Source organism: Heteronotia binoei, chromosome 11 (assembly GCF_032191835.1).
Source record: "Heteronotia binoei isolate CCM8104 ecotype False Entrance Well chromosome 11, APGP_CSIRO_Hbin_v1, whole genome shotgun sequence".
Lineage (NCBI taxonomy): Eukaryota > Metazoa > Chordata > Lepidosauria > Squamata > Gekkonidae > Heteronotia > Heteronotia binoei.
In genome coordinates this window covers 72,601,600-72,629,320 of record NC_083233.1, presented here as the reverse complement: position 1 = coordinate 72,629,320, position 27,721 = coordinate 72,601,600, and the positions used below count along the sequence as shown (strand labels likewise).

General features: G+C 47.7%; 1 protein-coding gene across 1 annotated transcript in view; it reads right to left on the bottom strand.

The window, feature by feature from the left end:
- SLC15A4 (solute carrier family 15 member 4) overlaps positions 1 to 27,721 on the bottom strand; it is an 83,343-nt gene that overhangs the window by 54,293 nt on the left and 1,329 nt on the right. The window contains exons 2-3 of the mRNA XM_060249722.1: positions 2,969 to 3,264; positions 1,866 to 2,037 (exon numbers count right to left, since the gene is read on the bottom strand). Of these exons, the coding sequence (XP_060105705.1) occupies positions 1,866 to 2,037; positions 2,969 to 3,264 (468 nt within the window). The remainder of the gene's footprint in view (positions 1 to 1,865; positions 2,038 to 2,968; positions 3,265 to 27,721) is intronic.

Below are 27,721 nucleotides of genomic sequence, written 5' to 3'. Positions count from 1 at the left end.
CATCCAGTCCAACACTCTGTGTCACATAAGAACATAAGAGAAGCCATGTTGGATCAGGTCAATGGCCCATCCAGTCCAGCACTCTGTGTCACACAGTGGCCAAACAGCCCAGGTGCCATCAGGAGGTCCATCAGTGGGGCCAGGACCCTAGAAGCCCTCCCACTGTTGCCCCTCCCAAGCACCAACAATGCAGAGCATCACTGCCCCAGACAGAGAGTTCCATCAATACACTGTGGCTAATAGCCACTGATGGACCTCTGCTCCATGTTTATCCAGTCCCCTCTTGAAGCTGTCTACAATTCTGCCACAATCCTACCCTATCTCTTGCCATCATTAGTACACAAGGATGAAGGGGCATCACGGCTACATGAGGCAACCATTTCTCTTCAACGGCCTGCCTCCATGGGTTTCAAAGCTAGGGTTGCCATATCTGGGTTGGGAACTTCCTGACAATTTGGGACTGGAGTGTGGGGAGGGCAGGGTTTGCGGAGGACAGGGACCTCGGTGGAGTACAAGGTGGCAGAGTCCGCCCTCCAAAGTAGCCATTTTTCTCTAAGGGAATGGGTCTTAGTCACCAGGAGATCAAGTGTAATAGCAGGAGATGTCTACTTGGAGATTAGCAACCTATTCAGAGCTAAGACAAGATAGATGTAGTTCTTTGAGTGGAAGTTACATGCGTAAAGAGATATATTTACCACTGCGGGTTGTTTTCTTAGGATGTCATTGGATCAATGTCATTGATAATTCAGCCTAAATTGTGTCATGATTAATCTAATTCTATTGTTGTACTGAATGTTTCATTGAGGTGTTGTTTTTTTTTATTGTTGAGTCTGGTTGTTGGTTGCTATGGCATTTTGCTGCTAACGCAATAACGACCGATTGATCATTGCGAACGTCCCGCGACGCATTATCAACTGCAGAGTGGGAAACAAACTGAGAGAAGCCGCACCTTAGCATTCAGGCACATATATTTACACGCGTGTGATCTAGAGAAGGCGGATCCATTCACAAGCCAGATGCTTAATTTATAGAGAAAGCCCCGAGGAATTTTTTTGTTGCGTATTTATTTCATTTCTCCCCCATCTTTTTCCCTGATGGGGACCCACAGCGGCTTACATTGTCTTCCTCTCCTCCACTTTATCCTCACTACAACCCTGTGAGGTAGGCAAGGCTGAGTGCGTGTGAATGGCTCGAGGCCACCCAGGAAGCTTCTATGGCACAAGTGGGGATGCAAACCTGGGGGGGGAGGGGTTGGGAAGTTTATATGTGCATGTGTGTGCACCTGGACGTCATGGTAATCTCAGGTGTCCAACGCCTACTGGCAGCCTGGAAAATATTCAGGGAGGTGGCTTAAGAAAGTCAGCCCCTGCCCTCCCGACTTCTGGTATTCCAAAGAGGTCTCCCATCCAAGCACCTGCCAGAGTCTGCCCTGCTTAGCTTCCAAGGTCTGACAAGACCGAGCTTACCTGACTATCCAGGTCAAGGCACCTGCCTGTCACTCTTAACCGCTACACCACACAGGCTCTCAGACTAAAAATCATAACCAGAAACCCTCAATTGAGGAGGGGAGACTGCAGTAGGAATCAGAAATTGATTGTCCCAAAGGAACAGGGAAAGACAGTGTGAGACTGATTCCCTACTAGCCTTACACTGCTCTCACTCTCCTCTTCTTCACGGGGCTTCCGTCGGATTTTACACTATCTGCTCGGGGCGGATAGTGTGAAATCTGGCGGAAGCCCCGCGGAGAAGAGGAGAGTGAGAGCGGCATAAGGCTAGTGGGGAATCGGTCTGAATCTCTGGATGCTACACCAATCAGATACAAGGGAATTAGATACACCAATTAGATACAAGTTGCCGCCACCAACCTGAAAATACACCGTCCAGTAAGGTATGAGTGCCAGGAAGACCGGGATGATCTTGACAAGTGCCTTCACGTCTTCGACTTTGTCTTCTCTGAAGGGTCCTCCCCGAGATGCTTTGGCCGTCTCAAAGAGGCTCTGCTTTACAGGAGGCTGCTGGAGTATTCCTTGGGTGTCCCTTTTGAAAGAACAGGAGAGCATTGGAGGGAGGAGGAGAAGAGGGAAGGGCGATGGAGGGGGGTGGTGGTCAAAGATGCACTCTCCAGCTTGCAAAGAAAAATGTTTGGATGAGCTCCTGCGGGGCTTTTTCTACAAAAAAAGCCCTGGGTATACGCATGATTACATTGTTGTAGCCTGTTTGTGGGGGGAGGGCAGGCTAAAAGCCTAATGAATTAAATTAAAAGCTCTTTGAGCGTATTATCTTGTTGATTTCCTTATAAGAGAGCCCTGTAAGATTTAAAAAAAAAAAAAAAGGTAAAGGTAATCCCCTGTGCAACCACCAGTCGTTTCCGACTCTGGGGTGACGTTGCTTTCACAACATTTTCACGGCAGAGTTTTGTTCCTGGGTGGTTTGCCATTGCCTTCCCCAGTCCTCTACACTTTCCCCTTAGCAAGCTGAGTGCTCATTTTAATGACCTCGGAAGGATGGAAGGCTGAGTGAACCTTGAACTGGCTGCCTGAACCCAGCTTCCATTGGGATCAAACTCAGGTCGTAAGCAGAACTTGGACTGCAGGACTGTAGCTTTACCGCTCTGTGCCACGGGGCTACCCTGTAAGATAAGCCTCATATTATTATGCCTTTGCTCCAGATGGGGTGCACACGTGTGTGATGAAAGTTGGCTTGCCTAAGCTCCCTAGGTGAGTTTGTGGTAGGATCTGAATCAGGAACCTCCCAGATCACTGCTTAGCCAGTGTCCATGGTTCCCACCTTGATAGCAATGAGATCATCCCTCCGGCTCCTCCCCTCATCCTATCAAACGGCTCTGCTGTCCCAGGACTTTGTGAAACGCAACTGCAGTTCTCAGGTCTGGTCAAGAACAACCAAGGAACATAAAAGCCCTACGCAGAGATGAGCTGGATCGGTTTTCAGCAGCTACACTTCAACTCACCCGTTGCTCGAGTGTTCTCTGGGCCTTTTTCTGGAGCAACACGAGTAAGCCAGGATCTTAAACATGTCCGTGAAGGCGCTCCCATCAGGGGGCTTTGTGATGAAGAAACCCTGGCTGCACAGGAAGACAACGAAAGAGACCGCGAGACAGACGGTCGGGATGATGTAGCCTGTGATGAAACTAACGTTCTGTTGGATGTACGCGATGCCTCCCAGGGACAAGATGGCGCCCAGGTTAATGCTCCAGTAAAACCAATTAAAAAAACGGCGCGTCGCTTCAGAGCCTCGATCTTTGACCTGCGCACGATTCACAGAAAGAGAGAAGACAGTCATTAACTGTCTCCAAAAGGAAACGTTCTATCAATACGATAGATACGATACATACACGCAGGGCTTTTTTTTTTGCAGAAGCAGCCCAACTTAGTTGCATATTAGGCCACACCCCCTGATGTCACAGTTGTTTCACGCAGGGCTTTTTTGTAGATAGAGCCCAGCAGGAACTCATGGATATATTAGGCCACACCCTCTGACATCAAGCCAGCTGGAGCTGCGTTCCTGCTCAAAAAAAGCCCTGCATACACATTCTTTTAAGAAGGGGGAGGGGGACAGAAACGGAAATTTGGCGGGGGGTGGTGGTGGTGAAATACATCGCTGCTTTCCTTCTTTTTCAAATCTACCCAGCGCATTTGTAAAAATTCTAAACTATAAATACTTTCTGCGAGCAGAATTTCAAATACCATCCAGCATCAAACAGAGAAGGGAATCTGCAACCCTTTATGCTACCATAGCAGATGTATCTTAATTTTTGCCATATGACGGGGGGGGGGGAAGAAGTCAAAAATAGAAAATGCGTATTTTATATTAAACAACATTGAAGTATATCTATTGGACAAAACGCAGCAGCTTCATGCAGTCACTAGGGGGCTAGCAACATCGCCGGATTAAACTTAATATTGTTGAAAACACGGAAGAAGAAGAAGATGAAGATATTGGATTTATATCCTGCCCTCCACTCCGAAGAGTCTCAGAGCAGCTCACAATCTCCTTTCCCTTCCTCCCCCACAACAGACACCCTGTGAGGTAGATGAAGATACTGGATTTATATCCTGCCCTCCACTCCGAAGAGTCTCAGAGCGACTCACAATCTCCTTTACCTTCCTCCCCCACAACAGACACCCTGTGAGGTAGATGAAGATACTGGATTTAGATCCCGCCCTCCACTCCGAAGAGTCTCAGAGCGGCTCACAATCTCCTTTCCCTTCCTCCCCCACAACAGACACCCTGTGAGGTAGATGAAGATATTGCATTTATATCCTGCCCTCCACTCCGAAGAGTCTCAGAGCGGCTCACAATCTCCTTTCCCTTCCTCCCCCACAACAGACACCCTGTGAGGTGGGTGGGGCTGGAGAGGGCTCTCCCAGCAGCTGCCCTTTCAAGGACAACCTCTGCCAGAGCTATGGCTGACCCAAGGCCATTCCAGCAGGTGCAAGTGGAGGAGTAGGGAATCAAACCCGGTTCTCCCAGATAAGAGTCCGCACACTTAACCACTACACCAAACTGGCTCTCCATTCGTGTATTATCATATACATGATAGCATATTAACGGCGAGGCAAAATTAGGCACGAGGAAACAATAAACATATGCTTGAAAATATGTGGTATGGTTATGGGGATAGACAGGAATTATTCTCTAATGCTCTAGATCGTCTCCCATTAAAAAAAGTCTTTGTACTAGGTATCTCTACACCACAGTTTTCCTTGCAATAACCTGAATGCTTAAATCAGGGTTTCTGCATAATCTCTGACTAGTGTAAACCACTCTTTAGAAACACAGAATCATAGAACTGGAAGGGACCTCCAGGGTCATCTAGTCCAGGGCTGGCAAAACTGTGGCTCAGGAGCTACATGTGGCTCTTTCACACATATTGTGTGGCTCTCGAAGTTCCTACCACCTCATTGGCCAGCTTGGAGAAGGCATTTCTCTCTTTCAATCACCTCCCCAAACCAAGTCAGCTGGCAGCTTGGAGAATGCATTTAAAGTTAAAGTTGCCACCTCCTTCTCCCTTCCCCATCTATTTGCCTGCCTTCCTCCCTCCCTCAAACGTCTGAAATTAATGTCTTGTGGCTCTCAAACATCTGACAGTTATTCCATGTGGCTCTTGCATTAAACAAGTTTGGTCACCCCTGATTTAGTCCAACCCCCTGCACAATGCATGAAACTCATAAATACCTCCCCCTAAATTCACAGGATCTTCATTGCTGTCAGATGGCCCTCTAGGCCTCTGTTGAAAAACCTCCAAGGAAGGAGAGCCCACCACCTCCCGAGGAAGCCTGTTCCACTGAGGCACTGTTCCACTGAACACGAAGCCTGTTCCACTGAGGAACATGTTTGAACAGAGTGAATTACTCTGAATATAGAAAGCTGGGATTAGAAATCCAGATGAGTTGTCTGGCTCAGAAAAGAAGCATGTGTGTTTGTACGGAAGGGAGAATCAGCGTTGTATTTTAGGGGTTGTTGAGAACCCCTAGGTGGGGCCTGGAGATCTCCCAGAATTACACATGATCTCCAAGATGACAAAGATCTTTCCCCTGGAGAAAACAGCAGCTTTGCAAAGCGGAGTCTGGCATTATATTTAGGATTGCGAGCTCTGCATTCAGAAATTCATGGAGATTTAGGGGGTGGAGCCAGAGGGAAATGGAATTTGGAAAGGGGTATAATGCCATAGAGTCCCCACCTGCTAACAGCCATTTTCCTCAGAGGAACTCATCTCCGTTTCCAGGAGTTCAGCTGAAATTCAAGGAGATCCTTAGACCCCACCTGGAGGCTGGGAGTTCTAAAGACCCTCAGGCATTATATCTTCAGTAGGGGTCCCAGTTCATACTACCAGTTCATAGCCTGTTAACAGTTGGGCCGTGAGTTGTACGATTATTTCATTATAGGAGGAGGAAGAGGAAGAGGAAGAGGAGGAAGAAGAAGAAGAAGAAGCCCTCCACTCAAAATCTCAAGAGTGGCTCACAATCTCGTTTATCTTCCTCCCCCACAACAGACATCCTGTGAGGTACGTGAGGCTTAGAGAACGCACCCAGAAGCTGCCCTTTCAAGGACAACTCCTGCTAGAGCTATGGCTGATCCAAGGCCATTCTAGCAGCTGCAAGTGGAGGAGCGGGGAATCAAACCTAGTTCTCCCAGATAAAAGTATGAACACTTAACCATCACGCCAAAAGAAAGTACGCAATTTTATCTTCCTGAAACCATTACCCCCACCCCCGGTCTGTGGAAAAATTGTCTTCCACATAACCGGTCCCTGGTGCCAAAAAAGGTTGGGGACTGCTAGTCTTCAGGACACAGGCCTTATACCTTTCTGAGCTCCCTCCTCTTCTGAAAGCTGCACCCTCCCCAATCTCCACCCCCCAAATCTGCAAGAGTTATGTGACCTGGAGCTATAATGTGTGGGGGTGGAAGGGTGGGGTTAATTCTTGCCCCCTGCCATTTTTCCTATTGCAAACGCGCCTACCCAGTTGCTTTGAAGGAGGTTAATCACGCAAGCTATACTGGACCTTTTCATTCCTAAAAGTAGTGGGGGAGGCCTAGCATTTTCAAATAGGAATCTGTGCAGAGAGCAGGAGAGTAAAGGAGCTTCCCTGCTTCCCCAGGATTATTTTGAGAGACAAAACCCTGTTTGGAGTTCCCGATAAAGAATTTTAGCATCACATAAAGCTTAGCCCTAAGTGACCTTGGAGAAAGGCTTGGAGAATTGACTCTATTATCTGCCTAATCAGTCCGAGGGTTAAGCACTAACCTGAGGATAATGCCCTCAGATAATCGCACTTCTCTTATGGAGCCCTCTCTATCGGAGAATAACTTCCTCTGTTCTAAACCACTGTTATCAGACCACTAGAAGTGCACTTCTATCTGGATAAACAAGACTGCAAGACATTCGACTGCTGACAGCATGCGGGCGTCCTTTAAAAAGACAATACGCTCACCGCTGAGCTTTGAAATGTTTGAGAAACAACATAGCACAATAGAGAGAGAAAAAACCATGAGGTGGTTAAGTGCTGACAAATCGCTTCCAATTTATGGAATTGAATTATATAACTATAAATTAAGAACTTAAGAATATAAGAGAAGCCATGTTGGATCAGGCCAATGGCCCATCCAGTCCAACACTCTGTGTCACACAGTGGCCAAAACCCAGGTGCCCTCAAGAGAAGACAGAATGCTCCATCTATAAGAACATAAGAGAAGCCATGTTGGATCCGGCCAACGGCCCACCCAGTCCAACACTCTGTGTCACATAAGAACATAAGAGAAGCCATGTTGGATCAGGCCAATGGCCCATCCAACCTAACACTCTGTGTCACATAAGAACATAAGAGAAGCCATGTTGGATCAGGCCAATGGCCCATCCAGTCCAACACTCTGAGTCACATAAGAACATAAGAGAAGCCATGTTGGATCAGACCAATGGCCCATCCAGTTCAGCACTCTGTGTCACATAAGAGAAGTCATGTTGGATCAGACCAATGACCCATCTAGTCCAACACTCTGAGTCACACAGTGGCCAAAAAACCAGGCGCCATCAGGAGATCCATCAGTGGGGCCAGAACACTAGAAGCCCTCCCACTGTTGCCCCTCCCAAGCACCAAGAATACAGAACATCACTTGCTCCAGACAGAGAGTTCCATCTATAAGAACATAAGAGAAGCCATGTTGGATCAGGCCAATGGCCCATCCAGTCCAACACTCTGTGTCACATAAGAGAAGTCATGTTGGATCAGACCAATGGCTCATCCAGTCCAACACTCTGTGTCACATAAGAGAAGCCATGTTGGATCAGGCCAATGGCCTATCCAGTTCAACACTCTGTGTCACATAAGAATATAAGAGAAGTCATGTTGGATCAGACCAATGGCCCATCCAGTTCAGCACTCTGTGTCACATAAGAGAAGTCATGTTGGATCAGACCAATGACCCATCTAGTCCAACACTCTGAGTCACACAGTGGCCAAAAAACCAGGCGCCATCAGGAGATCCATCAGTGGGGCCAGAACACTAGAAGCCCTCCCACTGTTGCCCCTCCCAAGCACCAAGAATACAGAACATCACTTGCTCCAGACAGAGAGTTCCATCTATAAGAACATAAGAGAAGCCATGTTGGATCAGGCCAATGGCCCATCCAGTCCAACACCCTGTCACACAGTGGCCAACAAAATCCAGGTGCCCTCAGGAGGTCCACCAGTGGGGCCAGGACCCTAGAAGCCCACCCACTGTGCCCCCCAAGCACCAAGAATACAGAGCATCACTGCCCCAGACAGAGAGGTCCAACAATGCGCTGTGGCTAATAGTCACTGATAGACCTCTGCTCCATATGTTTATTCAATCCCCTCTTGAAGCTGTCTACACTTGTAGCCGCTGCCACCTCCTGTGGCAGTGAATTAAATTCAGGTGGGCAGCCATGTTTGTAAAACCAGGAAAGCAGATGGGCAGATGATTAAGCCGCTGAAACTCTGTTGATCGGAACAGAGTAGCAGCAATTAAGAACAAGAACGGGGAAATGCCCAGGGCAGGTCCCACCTCTGCTGTGAATTCTCTCTAGCAGGACATCCCGAAACGAGGATGCCTTCAGGTGGCCGTTTCATTGGCTGGCATTTTTTTAAAGTTTCTGAACGATTCCCTTTTTTCTTCTTCCTTGCAGAATGATTTAAAATGCCTTGAGTGTAAGACAGGAGCATAAGACGGCCCTGAGGAAGGCTGTTAACGAGAGGGCGTTTTGGAGGTCATTCATTCATAAGGTAGCCAGAAGTGACTTGACCGCACTTAACACAAGACAGGATATGTGTTTTGAAAGACTGTGCATTAATATATAGAGGAGCCTTCGATCTGAACAAAGCAGGGGAGGAAGGGAGGAGACATCTTTGCGCAAAATGCAATCTGGGCTGAGTTTTTGGTCTTTCCCCCCCACCTCCGCCTGCAGGTGTTTAAGCCTGGCTGTGGGACAGTCCTGAACTGAATGCCAAGAGTTAAAGGGTCCATAATGGAGTTTTTTGTAGAAAAAGCCCAGCAGGAACTCGTTTGCATATTAGGCCACACCCCCGACGGCACCATTATTTCACACATGGCTTTTCTGTAGAAAAAAACCCAGCAAGGAACTTATTTGCATATTAGGCCACAGCCCTGGCACCATCATTGTTTCACACAGAGCTTTTCTGTAGAAAAAGCCCAGGAGGAACTCATTTGCATATTAGGCCACACCCTGACACCGCCATTGTTTTCACGCAGGACTTTTTGTAGAAAAAGCCCAGCAGGAACTCATTTGCAGGTTAGGCCACACCCCCTGCCACCAAACCAGCCGGAACTACGTCCCTGTGCCTTCCTGCTCAACAAAAGCCCTTGCCGTTGACTTCATGACTGCATTCCAAAGTGCGCTAATCCAATGGATCAACAGTCAGTTGAGAAGTGGGCGGTGTAATAAAATTTAAGGAAAAGAAAAAAATATATACATTTTTCTGGGGGGGAGGGGTTTGGAGGGGAGTGTTACAGTGGATCTCCCATGGGGAGAAAATTACAGTATAAATACTTCAATAAATAAGTATGGCCCAACAGGTACCGTAGGTGGCCTCTGTGAAAATCAACCCATGTCAAAAGAAGTTTAGATCCAGATTATAAATTATAAGAACCCCACTAAAAGCATTTGTTTTGCATTTATTGCCCAATTTATAGTATTCTTCTTACTTGGTTGATTACACCTTTCCCTTTCCTTCCTTGCGTATTAACAACTATTTACGAGCAGTATTTGAGTGCTCTTTCTGGGGAATTAGTACCTAGGGTATTGCTGTTGCTATTACTGTAATAAGGAATGAATTTTATTATATTATGTCTTTCATTGAGCAATCTTGTGTTTTGAGCTGCCGTTTAAAGCTATCGTAAACAATGTGAGAAAATAACAAAAGCACAGAAAAGCAAAGATTCTCCACAGGAAAATTAATGTGGATATGCACAGGAGGAAGATGGAGGAAAATGCAAAATAAAGGTCCAAATGAAGGCTGCCAACCTCCAGGTGAGGCCTGGAGTTTGGAACTACAATTAGAGATCAGCTACACCGGAGGAAAAGATCCAGAGGAGTTAGCTGTGTTAGTCTGTTGCTGAAAGGCCTTTTTTTTGGTAGCAGAAACTCCTTTGCATATTAGGCCACACCTCTTTTATGTAGCCAATTCTTCAAGAGCTTACAAAGCTCTTCTTACAGGGCCTACTGTAAGCTCCAGGAGGATTGGCTACATCAGGGGTGTGTGGCCTAATATGCAAAGGCGTTCCTGTTACAAAAAAAAGCACCCTGGACTTACTGCAAAACAGTAAAGAGTCCAGTGGCACCTTTAAGACTAACAAAATGTTACTGTAGCATAAGCTTTTGAGAAACACAGCATCTGACAAAGAGAGCTGTGCTTCTCGAAAGCTTATCCTACAATAAAATTTGTGGGTCTTCAGGGTGCTACTGGACTCCACTATACTGCAGGAAAAGGCAGCTTTGAAAGGTGACAAGAAGAAGAATTGCAGATTTATACCCCGCCCTGCTCCCTGAATCAGAGACTCAGAGTGGCTTACAATCTCAGAGCAGCTTACAACTGTAAAGTCACATTCCAGCAGAGTTCCCTCTGCTTCCCAAACTCTGCCCTTCCCAGGCTCTACCCTCAAATCTCCAGGTATTCCCAAACCAGAGTTATCTTCCTTGGGAAAACAGAGAGACCCCCTTAGTCCAAGACCTCATAGGAACATAAGAGAAGCCATGTCAGATCAGGCCAATCGAGTCCAACACTCTGTGTCACACAGTGGCCGAAACCCACGTGCCATCAGGACGTCCCCCAGTGGGGCGAGAACTCCAGAAGCCCTCCCGCTGTTGTTCTTCTCTACACTGCCCCAGACAGAGTGTCCCATCTATACCTTGTGGCTAATAGGCACTGATGGACCTCTGCTCCGTATGTTTATCTAGCCTCCTCGGGAAGCTGTCTATGCTTGAAGCTGCCGCCACATAGAAGATGATATTGGATTTATATCCCGCCCTCCACTCCGAAGAGTCTCAGAGCAGCTCACAATCTCCTTTCCCTTCCTCCCCTACAACAGACACCCTGTGAGGTGGGTGGGGCTGGAGAGGGCTCTCACAGCAGCTGCCCTTTCAAGGACAACCTCTGCCAGAGCTATGGCTGACCCAAGGCCGTTCCAGCAGCTACAAGTGGAGGAGTGGGGAATCAAACCCGGTTCTCCCAGATAAGAGTCCGCACACTTAACCACTACACCAAACTGGCTCTCCAAGACCTGTTCACAAGTTCACAAGTGCAATGCACTCATAACCCGAGACCTGTTCACAAGTTACAGAGAACACACATACGTATGTGAAAGGAGCACAGGAAGATGCTAATGGTATTGGATTTATATCCCGCTCTATACTCTGAATCTCAAGAGTCTCAGAGCAGTCACAATCTCCTTTACCTTCCCCTCCCCCCCCCACAAGAGACACCCTGTGAGATGGGTGGGGCTGAGAGAGCTCTCCCAGAAGCTGCCCTTTCAAGGACAATTTCCCGTGAAAGCTGTGGCTGACCCAAGGCCATTCCAGCAGCTGCCAGCGGAGGAGTGGGGAATCAAACCCAGTTCTCCCAGATAAGAGAGCTATGGCTGACCCAAGGCCATTCCAGCAGGTGTAAGTGGAGTAGTGGGGAATCAAACCCGGTTCTCGCAGATAAGAGTCCGCGCACGTAACTCCTATACCAAACTGGATGGGATGAGCCAATGCTTGACTCTCATGGCCCTTTCTTACATGCTAGGGGTAATGTTGATCTCTACTCAGGGGTCAGCAAATAATTTCCTTCCAAGCCAAATTGGCCCAAGGATCCTGGAGGTTTTTTTTGCTTTCCTTTGGTCACAGAGAAGGGGTCACTGGAAGAAGGTGAGGGTAAATTTCCGGCATTGTGCAGGAGATTGCACTAGATAAGCCTTGAGGTCCCATCCAGTTTGAATATTTCCTCACACAACATTCAACACGTGCACAGCGAATGCGTAATGGAAAGCCACATTTATCCAGCCACCGGTCCTCAGTTTCATTTGCAAAGTGAAGGTGCGTTGGCTCTTTTGTACAAACAGGTGTAGGGACATCCACACAGGCTGTACGTTTGTTCACAGTAATGTGTGAAAAGGGCAAAAGAGTTCTGCAAATGCAAAACCCACAATTCGAGGCATCGCAACACTGCATTAAAGGGAAAGTCACCATTTCTGAACACCAACTCGGAGCTCTCTTACTCGCCAAGACCAGTGTGGTATGGTCATTCCAATGGCAGACGGGTATCTGGCAGATCAGGTTTCTTCCCCCCCACCGTACCATGATTAGGTTTGTTTGTTTGTTGTGATAGTGGTCCTTGGACTGAACATACAAAAGGAAAGTACAAACATACAAAGTTTCCAGGATTTTAAAATACTTAAATAAAACATTTTTTAAAAGCAGTTTAAAATTTTGTGTAAAATCTAATAACTGCCTATTTTCTAAGCATGCATTTTCTGTATGGCCATGCAGAAACTGGCTACTTTTGGTGTAGAGAGTCAGTTTGGTGCAGTGGTTAAGTGCGCGGACTCTTATCTGGGAGAACCGGGTTTGATTCCCCACTCCTCCACTTGCAGCTCCTGGAATGGCCTTGGGTCAGCCATAGCTCTGGCAGAGGTTGTCCTTGAAAGGGCAGCTGCTGGGAGAGTCCTCTCAGCTCCACCCACCTCACAGGGTGTCTGTTGTGGGGCAGAAAGATAAACGAGATTGTGAGCCACTCTGGGACACTGGGATTCGGAGTGGAGGGCGGGATAAAAATCCAATATCTTCTTCTTCTTGGTAGGGTATTTATCTGACAGAAGGAGCTCAAGTTTAGCTTTTTCTGAAAGACCCAATTTTTTTTTTCAATCAGTGGGGTGATGAGCTCCTTATGGGTCACCATGGTTAGGGCTGCCAACCTGCTGGTAGGGGCTGAAAATCTGGAATTACAACTGATCTTTTGACTAAAGAGCTTGGTTCCCCCAGAGAAAATGGCTGCTTTGGTGGGTAGCATTGCGTTCTATCGAGGCCCCTCTCCTTCCCACGCTCCACTCCCAAAATCTCCAGGCATTTCCCAACCCAGAGTTGACATGATGCTTGCCAGGTGATCTCTGGCCGTTCTCTTATGGCCTAACCTACCTGTCATGATCCTGGCCCTAGCAAGGCCTGCAGGCCCCAGGGAAGCCTGCTTAGGAGTTACTGGGAAAAGCCTACATCTCCCAGGATCCCCTCTGTCCCTGATTGGGTAGCGAGGGATTTGGAGGGAAACAGGCCCAGAGAGGGGTGGGGCCTGGGAAGAGAATACAAAGGCCAAGCCCAGGAAGTGGGTCTTCTTTCCCTGGAAGGCTGAGCTGGAGGTAGGCTGTGCCTGAAGAGCTTGAGAAGGGGAAAGCTCCCTCACCCAAGGGAAGGGGTGAGTGCTGGTTAGTAGTTTAGGGACTGTAAGTTCAGACGCGTTAGGACGTTTATTTTCCCTTCACCCTTTTACTGGTTAATGCACCTTGTTCATTTATATTGCACTGCAATAAACCTTTTTGTTGTTGCTCACTCTGCCTGGTCCTCACGCCTATTATTTGGCCTAAGCTACAGGAGGCCTGAAGGGCTTGGGAGGGGACTCTGGGCCGTCTCAAGGGGAACCCTTAACCCAGAGCTGTGGAAGCAACTGAGTCGTGACACTACCTCACAGGGCTGTTGTGAGAAGAAAGCAAGGAAGGGAGAACCACGTATGTTGCCTGGAAAAAACGTGGGATGAAAATGCACAAGATATTTTTCCTCTGAGTCACTGGACCTTATTTTGCTGAGCTCACTCCCTCACGTCACCCCTTTCCCAGCCTTGCAGCTGACACAGTAACGTGATCTTAATCTCCAGCCACAACTAGCGCGTACTGTTTTGTTGACCTAATTAAAATGTCCAGTTTCCTTCTTCTGGGGACCAAAAGACCGTGTGCCAGCTAGCCTGACTGAAGAGCAAAGCCAGGCAGAGCTGGCTCCATGCCACAGCCAAACTCGGCAACGTTTGGCTGGCTGGCTTCCAAGAGCCAGTCACGAGGAAGAGTCCCGTCTGACTCAGACATTGGCATCTGACCTTACCCACTAGGTGGTTCAGCGCAAGGCACTGAGTAACTTTTGCCCCGCTCTGAGGGAAGGCAAATGTGTTTTTCAAGGAGCAGTTTGTCAACTAGGTTTCTGAGGATCCTGGAAAGTTTACAGAAGGGGTGTCGAACATGCAGTTCGGGGGCCATTCAGGCCCCCAGAGGGCTCCTATCAGGCCCCCGAGCAACTGGCTGTCATCTGCTTCCTTCTCCCTATATCTTGCTTCCTTCTGTATAACAGCTAGCTTTGCAAGACTTACTCAATTGCACAGGAGCTATAGAACAAAACCTCTATTTTCTCCATTGGCTGAGGCTCCTCCCTGGGGGAGGAATACCTCGCTTTGCTAGGCTCTCTCAATTGAACAGCAGAGCTACTGAGCCAACTCTCTCTTCCTTCTATTGGCTGAGGCTCCCCCCCAATCCCCTGGGGAAGGAAGGAAAGAGCCAGAGCTTCCTTTGCCCAGTTCCCTGGATCCCATGGGAGAAATACAAAAAAAGCATCTTTAAGTCAAATGAGTGCTAATGTTTTAATTGTGTTTGTCTGTGTTCTTTATAAAATTTATATCTCTGCTACCCAATCTTAAATAGGTACACACATGGCCTAACCCAACATGGCTCGGCACAACTCAACATGGCCTGGCCCAATAAGGTCTCATTTATGTCAGATCTGGCCCTCATAACAAAAATGAATTCGACACCCCTGGTTTACAGAGTTGTACTGAGGAGACATCCAGTTTGGTGGAGTACAGGTGTCTCCGAGGTGGACTGCACAGCGAAGCTGACTAGAGAGTTCAGTTCCCCTGGAGAAAACAGCTGCTTTGGAGGATGGACTCTGTGGTATTATACCCTGCTGAGGTCCCTCTCCTTCCCAAAGCCACCCTCTCCTGGCTCCATCCCTCAAATCTCCAGGTATCTGCCAACCCAGAGCTGGCAACCCTATAAGATCCCCCTGAAGATGAACATGCGAAACACACAGGCACTCTACAAGCCGAATAAAACAATTCTTTCCCCCACTGCACCGTTGTTTTGTTGTTCTTTGGCTCCGCCTTTCATGCAGCCTTCTTTTGTAGGCTGCAGGTGCAGGGGGGGGGGGGGAAGCCCCCTTGAATCAGGCTCAAGGTCACGATGAGCTATTTGTGACTTCTGAAGTGTGGTTTCGATTCCTTGTGGCCCCATTCAGGACATCGAGTGGCAAAACTGAGAATGCATCACATGGCAAAGCAGGAAGCAAACCTTGCATGACGGTACCCAAAAGCAGAAGAGGACAAGGAAACAGAAATCCTATTTTTGTGAACTGTGAGAGTCAGGATTTAATCACTGCATTGCACCACCCTACAGTCTCGGGCAGGGACAGAGAAATAAAACAGGGGTTGAAGATTCATATATTATATATGACCGACTTGACTCCATGACAAATGCACACGTTGTTTAGGAATTTGATGAGCCAAGATTATTTTCTGATGAAACGTTTAACTCAGATGCAGCAGTTAAGCTTGCCAGCTCTGGACTGGGAAATACCTGGAGATTTTGGGCCTGCAGCCCGAGGAGGGCAGAATGTGCAGAGGGAAAGGGCTTAAATGGGTATAATGCCATTGAGCCCACATGCCAAAGCAGCTATTTTCTCCAGGGGAACTGATCTCTGTCACCTGGAGATCAGTTGTAATCCCAGGACATCTCCACGCACTACCTGGAGGTTGGCACCCCTAGGAGAGCCAGTTTGGTGTAGTGGTTAAGTGCGCGGACTCTTATCTGGGAGAACCGGGTTTGATTCCCCACTCCTCCGCTTGCACCTGCTGGCATGGCCTTGGGTCAGCCATAGCTCTGGCAGAGGTTGTCCTTGAAAGGCCAGCTTTTGGGAGAGCCCTCTCCAGCCCCACCCACCTAACAGGGTGTCTGTTGTGGGGGAGGAAGGTAAAGGAGATTGTGAGCCGCTCTGAGACTCTTCAGAGTGGAGGGCGGGATATAAATCCAATATCTTCATCTACCTCACAGGGTGTCTGTTGTGGGGGAGAAAGGTAAAGGAGATTGTGAGCCACTCTGAGATTCTTCGGAGTGGAGGGCGGGATATAAATCCAATATCTTCATCTACCTCACAGGGTGTCTGTTGTGGGGGAGGAAGGTAAAGGAGATTGTGAGCCGCTCTGAGACTCTTCGGAGTGGAGGGCGGGATATAAATCCAATATCTTCATCTACCTCACAGGGTGTCTGTTGTGGGGGAGGAAGGTAAAGGAGATTGTGAGCTGCTCTGAGATTCTTCGGAGTGGAGGGCGGGATATAAATCCAATATCATCATCTTCTTCTAGCAGCAACCCATATTCCTGGCAGACACATCCACCAGGGTATAGGGCAGCAGGGAGAAAGCCAAACAGAGCCTCTGTGAATAAAGGCAGTATATCTGATTGCTGGATGTGAGGGAAACAAACAGCAGTCAGTCTATTGCAGGGATGCCCACATGTGGCTCTCAAAGCCCCCTCCGCCCCATCGGCCAGCTTGGAGAAGGCATTTCTCTCTTTAAATCACTTCTCCAAGCCAAGTCAGCCAGCGTCTTGGAGAATACATTTCAAGTTGCTTTCTTTCCCCCTCCCCCATCTATTTGTCTTCCTCACTGCTGCCAGAAGGGACGGGCATTCCTGCCGGCTCTCTGGTCCCGTAACCAAATGCTTCCCACGCAGCAACCTGATCTCTGCTACTCAGTTCTGGTCAGTGTCTCAACTTCAGCCGAAGCTTTCTACAGAGCTGCTTTCAAGTATCTTCCCGGAACTATTGATTGCGAGAGCATCTACGTTACAAAACCCATTAAAAAAAACCCGAAACGCAAACACTGAGAAAGTCCTTTTCATTTCCCCAATCTGTGCCACTGCTACAGCAGGGATTTAATCACTGAACTTCCCCGTGGTATTACCTTCATGCAGAAAAGAAAATCCTTGGGGGTTTTCCCCCTACATTCCTGCAAATTAAGTGAGAATACATGGAATCCTCCCCGTTAGGGGAAAAAGCGATACATACATAATTCTTCCTGAGAAGAGAAAAACAGTTTTACTATCTCATCGACACTATCTTTGAAATGTCCTTTCAAAAAAAAAAAAAAAAAAGGCAGGAGAAACTGCTAGATTTTTTCAGTTACATAAATTCTCAAGGCTGGACAATACTGTCAGCTAACTGCCTCTCTCTCTTTTTGACTGAGAGCAAAGATGATGATGATTTTGGATTTATATCCCGCCCTGTACTCTACATCTCAGAGTCTGAGCGTTCACAATCTCCTCTACCTTCCCCCGCTCCACAACAAACACCCTGTGAGGTGGGTGGGGCTGAGAGTGCTTTTACAGCAGCTGCCCTTTCAAGGACAGCTTCTATGAAAGCTATGGCTGACCCAAGGCCATCTCAGCAGGTGCAAGGGGAGGAGTGGGGAATCAAACCCGGTTCTCCCAGATAAGAGTCCGAGAAGAATGCAAAAGGCAATTGCCGGTCTTCCTAGCTGCACCGTACAAATTACCTTCTAATTTACCCTTTCTCCAATTAATTTCTCCAACGTACATGGTCTTCCCCTCTCTCAGTCTACCCTCACAACAACCGTGTAAGGTAGGTGAGGCCAAGCGAAAGAACACAAGTACAAACCAGGGTCCATCCTGCCTAGCTTTCAAGAGATCGGGTGAGTCTGGGCTATCCAAAACAGGGCAGATTAGATGGACCAACTGTCGAATCCAGCATGGATGTTCGTACATTCTTACATTTCTCCCCAGATCTTCAAGAGCCTCACAAGGTCCACAAACAATTTCTTCTAGGGCTACAATCAGTGTTCCCTCTAAGCTGAGCTAGTGTGAGCTAGCTCATGGGTTTTTAGCCTCCAGCACACAGGTTTTTGTCTTAGCTCAGGAAGGATGACCCCCGAGTCCAATAATTTGTGCAGTTGCTCACAACTTTAATGCCAGTAGCTCACAAAGTAGCATTTTTGCTCACAAGATTCTGCCGCATTGGCTACAATTAGAGTTGCCAGATCTTCCCTGGCTGCTGGTGGGGCATGGAGGGGGGGGGGGCAGAGTTGTCAAATGCAGGTTGAGAAACTCCTGGAGATTCGGGGATGGAGTCCCGGGATGACAAGGACCCCAGTGGAGTAACAGGCTATAGAATCTATCCTTCAAAGTATCCATTTTCTCCAGGGGAAATGATCTCTGTAGTCCAGAGACAAGCTATAGTTCCAGGGGATCCCCAGGTAGGGTTGCCAATCCCCAGGTGGGGGCAGGGGATCCCCCAGTTTGGAGGCCCCCGCTTCAGGGTCATCAGAAAATGGGGGGGGGGAATGTCTGGTGGGCACTCCATTATTCCCTATGGAGACTGATTCCCATAGGGAATAATGGAGAATTGATCTGTGGGTATCTGGGGCTCTGGGGGGGGCCTCTTTTTTGAGGTAGAGACACCAGATTTGCAGCATAGCATGAAGTGCCTCTCCTCAAAACACTCTCCACGTTTCAAAAAGATTGGACCAGGGGGTCCAATTCTATGAGCCCCCCAAAAAGGTGCCCCTATCCTTCATTATTTCCAATGGAGGGAAGGCATTGAAAAAGTATGTGGTCACTTGAAATGCGATGGTTAGAACTCCCTTTGGAGTTCAATTATGTTTGTCACAATCTTGTTCCTGACTCCATCCCCAAAGTCTCCTGGCTCCACCCCCAAAGTCCCCAGATATTTCTTGAATTGGACTTGGCAACCCTATCCGCAGGTCCCACCTGGAGACTGGCATCCCTAGCTGTAACATATTTCTCCCCAGGGCTTTTTTGTAGCAGGAACTTTGCATAGTAGGCTACACCCCCCCCCATGTAGCCAATCCTCCTGGAGCTTATCGTAGGCTCTGCACAAAGAGTCCTGTAAGCTCTTGGAGTATTGGCCGCATCAGGGGTGTGTGGCCTAATATGCAAAGGAGTTCCTGCTACAAAAAAGTCCTGCTTCTCTCTGTGTGTAAATTCCCTCTGTAGTTATTTGGGGCCCAACTGCTGCCTCCAGAACTAACACTTCTCTCTCTCAGAAATCTGGCGAGGATCCATCCATCTAAAGACGTCCAAACATCTGATTTAAGAGGCGGTCTTGTGTTTACAGGAATAAAACTCATCCTTCCAGAACACCATCTGACAAGGAAAAAAAAAACACAAAACCACACGATGGAGAGAGAAAAAGAGACCCTATGAAATATGAATATTGAAAAACCCAATGAGGAAGCTGGGCTCTAAATTCTCCCTGTAAATAATTTGCAGAGAGGTCAACAAACGCAGTCCAGATTTGTGTTACACTCCACTGGTAATCACCTGTCTCCTTAAAAAACAACCCCTCTTTAAGTTCACATCCGCCACCTCAAGGTTTGCTTTAAATTGCTCTTTGGCGTTATTTATCTCAGTTGCCTTCAGAACCCGTTTGGGGAATAGATGGCTTTCAGAACCACCCTCCAAGGAGGTTACTATGCCTAATTGGCTAGGCGTCGAGATCGGGGGCACGGGCCAATCCATGCTGGAAGAATAAACAGTTTGGGTGTGGGGGTGGTGGAATAATTTAGTCTGTAAGGCTCAAGCTATCCTACTGTTACTTGATGTGCCAAGATGCTCTGCAATTAAAAGTTATTCATCTGAAGTGAGAGACCCAGTCCTGCGATGCTGAATATCTGCAACCGGGGTCGAAACTAGAATCATAGAATCGGAAGGAACCTCCAGGGTCATCTAGTCCTACCCCCCCTGCACAATGCAGGAAACTCACAAATACCTCCCCCTAAATACACAGGATCTTCACTGCTGTCAGATGGCCCTCTAGCCTCTGTTTAAAAACCTCCAGGGAAGGAGAGCCCACCACTTCCCAAGGGAGTCTGTTCCACTGAGGAAGCACTCTATGGGAATTGGTCTCCATAGGGAATAATGGAGCGCCCAGCAAACATCCCCCCCCCTTTTGACCCTGAAGCGGGGGGGGCCTCCTAACCGGGGGAATCTCCTGCCCCCACCTGGGGATTGGCAACCCAACAGCCTGAGTAGACAATACTGACCTTGATGGACCAATGGTCTGATTCAGTATAAGGCAACTGCATGTGACACACAGTCACCATGGACACAACACATGCAAAGCAGGTGGCAGAGCTCTGATGTTCAAGCAATGCCAGCCCCAAAGCACTTTCGGGCATGAGGAGAGCCAGCATGCTGTTGTGGTTAAAGTGCCAGATTGAGACCTGGGGAATCCCAACTGGAATTCCCCCTCTGCTATGGTGGCTTTCTGAGTGAGCTTGGGCCAGTCACAGAACTCTCAACCTAACTTACCTCACAGGGATTCTTGTGAGGCTAAGATGGAGGAGAGGAGAACTGCTTTGGGGTCCCCACTGGGAAGACAGGTGGGCTACACGTAAACGAAATAAAAAATACCTACACAGGGCACAGATACGAAGACCCTACCCTCCAATGGAACTTCTTGATCAGTAGAAAAATGAGTCCAGTAGGACCTTAAAGGCAGCTTCAAGAGGGGATTGGATAAGCATATGGAGCAGAGGTCCATCAGTGGCTATTAGCCACAGCTTATAAATGGAACTCTTTGTCTGCGGCAGTGATGCTCTGTATTCTTGGTGCTTGGTGGGGAGGGCACAGTGGGAGGGCTTCTAGTGCCCTGGCCTTACTGATGGACCTCCAGATGGCACTTGCCTTTTTGGCCACTGTGTGAAACAGAGTGTTGGACTGGATGCGCCATGGGCCTGATCCAACATGGCTTCTCTTCTCTTATGTTTTTATGAGCTTTCATGAGCCACTGCTCACTCCCTAAAGCTCATCCCCCCCCCCACAAATTTTGTTAGTCTTTAAGGTGCTACTGGACTCTTACTCTTTTCTACTGCTACAACTGACTATGGTGACCCATCATAATCTATCTCCTTTTGATCAGTAACTTATATCAGTCCTCTCAAGACAACAGTGTTGATATTTTGGCTAGTAAGCAGCTCAGTGAGAGTCAACAGCTGACACCCTTTCACCTAAAGTAGGGGTGGCCAAACTGTGACTTAAGAGCCACATGTGGCTCTTTCACACGTATTATATGACTCTTGAAGCCACCACCACCCCATCAGCCAGCTTGGAGAAGGCATTTGTCTCTTTAAATCACTTCTCCAAGCCAAGCCTTCCTTCTTTGAGGCTCTCAAACATCTGACGTTCATGTCTTGCGGCTCTCAAACATCTTGTGGCTCTCAAACGTCTGATGTTCATTCTATGCGGCTCTTAAGCAAGTTTGATCACCCCTGACTTACAGTATCTCAGCCATTCAAAGGATACCACTCAACCTGATTCAGTTTTGCATAATCCAGCCCAACTGTTGGCAAGATCTTTGCTTTACCAGCAACTGTTTGAAAGCCTCCATGTCAGCTTTTGATTGACATAAGCCTTTCTTTATCACGGGAGTGGGTGGGGGACCAATTTAAAGGAACAAAAGAGCAGAGAAGATGCTCGAACTGGTGCCAACCCGCTGAAGTGGGGCATCCTGAACAAACGAGAGGAACGACAAGATGGAAGAGAAGGTTCTCAAGCGGAAAAAGAGAAGGGGTAGGTGTTGACATGTCAGAAGAAAAAGCAAGTATCTAAAGCTTTCTAATGCTCATTTCCCCCCGCCTTTTTGTCGTCAAGTCCCAGCTGACTTATGGTGACCCCACAGGGTTTTCAAGGCAAGAGATGTTCAGCAGTGGTTTGCCATTACCTGCCCTCTGCGTAGCCACCCTGATGTTCCTTGGTGGTCTCCTATGCAAACACTAACCACAGCTTGACTCTGCTTAACTTGCAAGATCTGATGAGATCAGGCTAGCGTGGGCTATTCAGGTCAGTGGAGCAGTGGTCTATCAGTGGCTATTAGCCACAGGGTATAGATGAAACTCTCTGTCTCAGGCTCTATATTGTTGGTGCTGGGGGTGGGGGCATCATTGGGAGGGCTTCTAGTGTCCTGGCCCCACTGTGGACTTCCCGATGGCACTTTTTTTTGCCACCATGTGACAGTGTTGGACTCGATGGGCCATTGGCGTGATCCAACATGGCTTCTCTTATATTCTGAAGTTGGCTTATTTTTCTTTTGGTTGGAACATGCACATGAATTTCAGAGTCATTCTCATACCAAAGACTACCATCTGACACCCTCCATGCTCAATTACACAATGCAATACTGTCCATCAAATGTGGCATTCATCAGCTCTGTAACAGGTCCAGGCGTCGTCTCTTCTTTCATTTAACAATTCATTCAAGAACAGAGAACTAATCGTACGCTATCACAGTACAAACTATTCCTTATTAATCACCGTGGTTTGCATGTGTGACTACAAATTTGGGTTTGTAGATGGAAGGCCACGCCCCTCAGTTTGCCAGACCTGAGCAAGGCTAATAAGGATGGGTCAGTTTGGAGGACATTAACTCCTAGAATTAACTCATAAGCTGGAAGTGAATTGAGGGCACTTAACACGCACAAACACATACAAGAATAGGCATGCTAGATTCTCAGATTCCCATTCTCAGATTCTATTTCCAAACCAGGGGAGTCAAACATGTAGCTTGGGGGCCAAATCAGGTCCCCGGAGGGCTCCTATCAGGCCCCTGAGCAAGTGGCTGTCAACTGCTTCCTACTCCCTTTCTCTTGCTTCCTTCTGCATCACAGCTTGCTTTGCAAGGCTTGCTCAACTGCAGAGAAAACCCTCTATTTTCTCCATTGGCTGAGGCTCCTCCTTTGGGGAGGAATAGCTTGCTTTGCCAGGCTCTCTCAGTTGCACAGGAGACCAACTGAGCCAAGCCTCTCTTCCTTCTATTGGCTGAGGCTCCCTCCCCAGTCCCCTGGGGAAGGATGGAAAGCTTCCTTTGCTCAGCTTCCTGTATCCCACGGAAGAAATACAAAGAAAGCATCTTTAAGACCAATGAGTGCCAACATTTTAAGCATGTTTTACGGTTTTAAAAAATATATATTTGTGTTTGTGCTCTTTACAAAATTTATATCTCCGCTACCTAATCTTAAATAGGTACGCACATGGCCCAACCTGACATGGCCTGGCCAAAAGATCTCATTTATGTCAGATCCAGTCCTCATAACAAATGAGTTTGACACCCCTGTTCTAGACTTTCCAGGAAGAGAACCCTGTCCTGAAGAAAGACAATGTGAGCTGCTCACATGCAACGGTTGAACAAGACATCCCAAATGGGGCAGGAACAGGTAACGAAAAGGGGGGACCATCACTGGTAAGGCAAGAAACATGGAGTGGATGATGGTGTGGATTCTTCAACAAGAAGTTTTAGATAACCACACAAAGGTGTTCCTGGATAGGCCAGTCCATGTCAAAATGATCCAAAGGCAGTAAAAAGAGATAGAATCACCCCGAGCTGCCTGATACCGAACTGGATAATTGGTCCATCAAGACCAGTATTGTCTACATGGAATTCACTGCCACAGGAGGTGGCGGCGGCTACAAGCACAGATGGCTTCAAGAGGGGATTGGATAAACATATGGAGCAGAGGTATAGATGGAGCTCTCTGTCTGGGGCAAGTGATGCTCTGTATTCTTGATGCTTGGTGGGGAGCAACAGTGGAAGGGCTTCTAGTGTCCTGGCCCCACTGATGGCCTTTCTGATGGTGCCTGGTTTCTTTGGCCACTGTGTAACAGTGTTGGACTGGATGGGCCATTGGCCTGATCCAACATGTCCTTTCATGTTCTTACTCAGACTGGCAAGGGCTTGACAGGATTTCAGGAAGAGGTCTTGCGCATCACTTCCTACACGATCCTGTTTGAACTGAAGTTCCCTGAACCTGGGACCTGCCGCATCCCCAGCAGATGTTCTTCCACTGAGCCACAGCTCCTCCCCTGATGTTACAGGAGGGAGAGCAATGCAGGAGCTACATTTGGACAAAGAGTCCACCCACTTGGCCAAATTCCATTTTGCAGAAGAGGGCGGCTGGCTTGCCTTCTTCCATCCACTACTTAATGTGGATTTCCTCTAAAACCAGTCACGGATCAAGGCCACACTGTCCGTGAAGACACAAAACAAGAGTTGAAAAAAACCCAGAATCCCCAAGAGTGCATGGAACTCTTTGGATCCTGCAACTTGAAGAACCAACACTTATAAACCCTGTATAAATCGATGGTGCGGTCTCATTCGGAATACTGTGTACAATTCTGGTCACCGCACCTCAAAAAGGATATTATAGCATTGGGAAAAGTCCAGAAAAGCGCAACTAGAATGATTAAAGGGCTGGAACACTTTCCCTATGAAGAAAGGTTAAAACGCTTGGGTCTCTTTAGCTTGAAGAAACGTCGACTGAGGGGTGACATGATAAGAGGTTTACAAGAATATGCATGGGATGGAGAAAGCAGAGAAAGAAATACTTTTCTCTCTTTCTCGCAATATAAGAACTCATGGGCATTCGATGAAATTGCTGAGCAGTCAGGTTAGAATGGATAAAAGGAAGTACTTCTTCACCCAAAGGGTGATTAACATGTGGAATTCACTGCCAGAGGAGGTGGCGGCGGCTACAAGCATAGACAGCTTCAAGAGGCGATTGGATAAAAATATGGAGCAGAGGTCCCTCAGCAGCTATTAGCCACAGCATTTTATTGGAACTGTCTGGGGCAGTGATGCTCTGTATTCTTGGTGTTGGGGGTGGGGGGCAAAGTGGAAGGGCTTCTAGCCCCACTTGTGAACCTCCTGATGGCACTTGGGGGTTTTTTTGGCCACTGTGTGACAGAGTGTTGGTCTGGATGGGCCATTGGCCTGATTCAACATGGCTTCTCTTATGTTCTTAACACTTACATTGAAATCTTTTTTCTCCCATCAGTAGTTTCCATCCTCCTGAAATTAACATTTCTTTCTTCCTATCCCACCTCATGGCCACAGGTTTTTGAGGCAACATTCAATAAAAAGGATTTTTTTAAAAAAAAACCCACAACACTAGACAACTTTCTAAGTATTCATTAAAGCAGAAGCCTGAAACCTCTTAAAGGCCAGTAAACAACATCAAAACCAAAGCAAATCATATTCAGAAGCAGCGGCAAGGCTTGGGTAAACAGAAAGGGTGCATGAAATTGAGAGGCAAGTTGCCAGGGAGCGTTCCATAGATGAGTTGCCACAGAGAAACTTCCTGAAAGTCACAAATCTGAAAGCAAGAGCAGAAACTCTTGTACACACGTTCAGGGGAATAAGACGGTAGAACGGCTTTGCAGCCAGATTCATTCTTTGGCATTTCTAATAGGGTTTGGGTGTTGGGTGATGTGGAAGGCCTCAGTGAGAGACCCTGGAGAGCTGCCACCAGACTAAGTAGACAATACTGACTTTGACGGACCAAACATCTAATGATAATTATCGTATGGCAGTGTGTGTAGTTTAGCCAGGAGATCCTAAGATTGTCTGGCAGCCACAAATGGTAGCTCTTTTCAGCATTATGCGCCACTAGATGGCAAGCTAGACTGGTTTGGGGGGGAAGAGATGTTTCAGAGGTGGCTTGCCATAGCCTGCCTCTGCGTCACACCCCTGGTATTCCTAAGAGGTCGCCCATCCAAACACTAGCCACGGTTGACCCTACTTAGCTTCCGAGATCTGATGACATCAGGCTCGCCTGGGCTATCCAGATCAGAGCAATGAGGGTCTGATTTAGTACACGGCAGGTTCATGTGTTCAATAGATACTGCAGGTAGAAGATCGCGTGTTGAAATATTAAAAACTCCCTGCAAAGAGGAAAGCAAGCAAAGCTAAGGGGTGGAAACTTTCTTCCTGAGGTGCTAATTTTCTACTTCCAGAGAGGTTGTTTACACATTCACAACACTGCAGTGGTTCTGGTCCTCCAGCCATGGCCAGTGCATGGGAGTAGGCCAAGTAAGCGGCCACCTAGGGTGCCACCTGCCTAGGGGGCACCGCTAGGCACCCCCTCTCCCCACGTAGGGTTGCCAATCCCCAGGTAGGGGCAGGTTATCCCCCGGTTTGGAGACCCTCCCCCTGCTTCAGGGTCATCAGAAAGCGGGGGGAGGGGAGGGAAATGTCTGCTGGGAACTCTATTATTCCCTATGGAGATTTATTCCCATAGAAAATCATGGATAATTGATCCACGGGTATCTGGGGCTCTGGGGGGGCTGTTTTTTGGGGTAGAGGCACCAAATTTTCAGTATAGCATCTAGTGCCTCTCCCCAAAATAACCCCCAAGTTTCAAAAAGATTGGACCAGGGGGTCCAATTCTATGAGCCCCAAAAGAAGGTGCCCCTATCCTTCATTAGTTCCTATGGAAGGAAGGAATTGAAAAGGTGTGCCGTCCCTTTAAATGTGACGGCCAGAATTCCCTTTGGAGTTCAATTATGCTTGTCACAGCCTTGATCTTGGCTCCACCCCTAATGTCTCCTGGCTCCACCCCCAAAGTCCACAGATATTTCTTAAATTGGACTTGGCAACCCTCTCCCCACATGCAGTGTGAGTGTGCTCCTTGGACCCTGCCTTCCCCAATGGAAAGCAGGTTCCACGGAGCGCAGACACTGCCTGGCGGGTTTTGCAGACCTAGGAAATGCAAAATCGGATGGCGCCCGCACAGTGTGCTCCTCGGAGCCCGGCAAGGATAGATTAACCAATTGTAAAAGCTGAAAAAGAGCCAATTACAGTTTCTAAAAACTGGCTCCTGTTGGAAGTTGTATGCTGCCACTCATCCTTCCTGCTCTACTTTAACAGAGCCATGGGGTAGGACTGGAGCCATAGCTCAGTGGTAAAGCATCTTTCTCGCATGCACAAGGTCTTGTCCCTGGCACCTCCGGCTAAAAGGATCAAGTTGAAATGGTCCTGTGAAGGTCTTGTCGCTGGCACCTCCAGCCAACAGGATCAAGTAGTATTCTCACAATTTTTTATTGCTTACAATTGTGTAATCTCACAATTTTTTTTTAGAAAATTAAAGTTTTAAAATAAAAAAAACCCTGTAAATTAAAAATGTGAATAGTTTCCAGTTTCTTCATTTCTCTTACAATTATCTGTTTTTTAAATTTTTTTTGGGGGGGGGGCACTAGTGGGCACAGCTCGCCTAGGGCAGGGGTCCCCAACCCCTGGGCCATGGACCAGTACCGGTCCGTGGCCTATTAGCAACCAGGCCATGAGTTGTATAATTATTTCGTTATATATTACAATGTATTAATAAGACGACAACGATGACATTGGATTTATATCCCGCACTACACTCTGAATCTCAGAGTGGTCATAAGAACATAAGAGAAGCCATGTTGGATCAGGCCAATGGCCCCTCCAGTCCAACACTCTGTGTCACATAAGAACATAAGAGAAGCCATGTTGGATCAGGCCAATGGCCCATCCAGTCCAACACTCTGTGTCACATAAGAACAAAAGAGAAGCCATGTTGGATCAGGCCAATGGCCCATGTAGTCCAACACTCTGTGTCACATAAGAGAAGCCATGTTGGATCAGGCCAATGGCCCATGTAGTCCAACACTCTGTGTCACATAAGAACATAAGAGAAGCCATGTTGGATCAGGCCAATGGCCCCTCCAGTCCAACACTCTGTGTCACATAAGAACATAAGAGAAGCCATGTTGGATCAGGCCAATGGCCCATCCAGTCCAACATTCTGTGTCACATAAGAACATAAG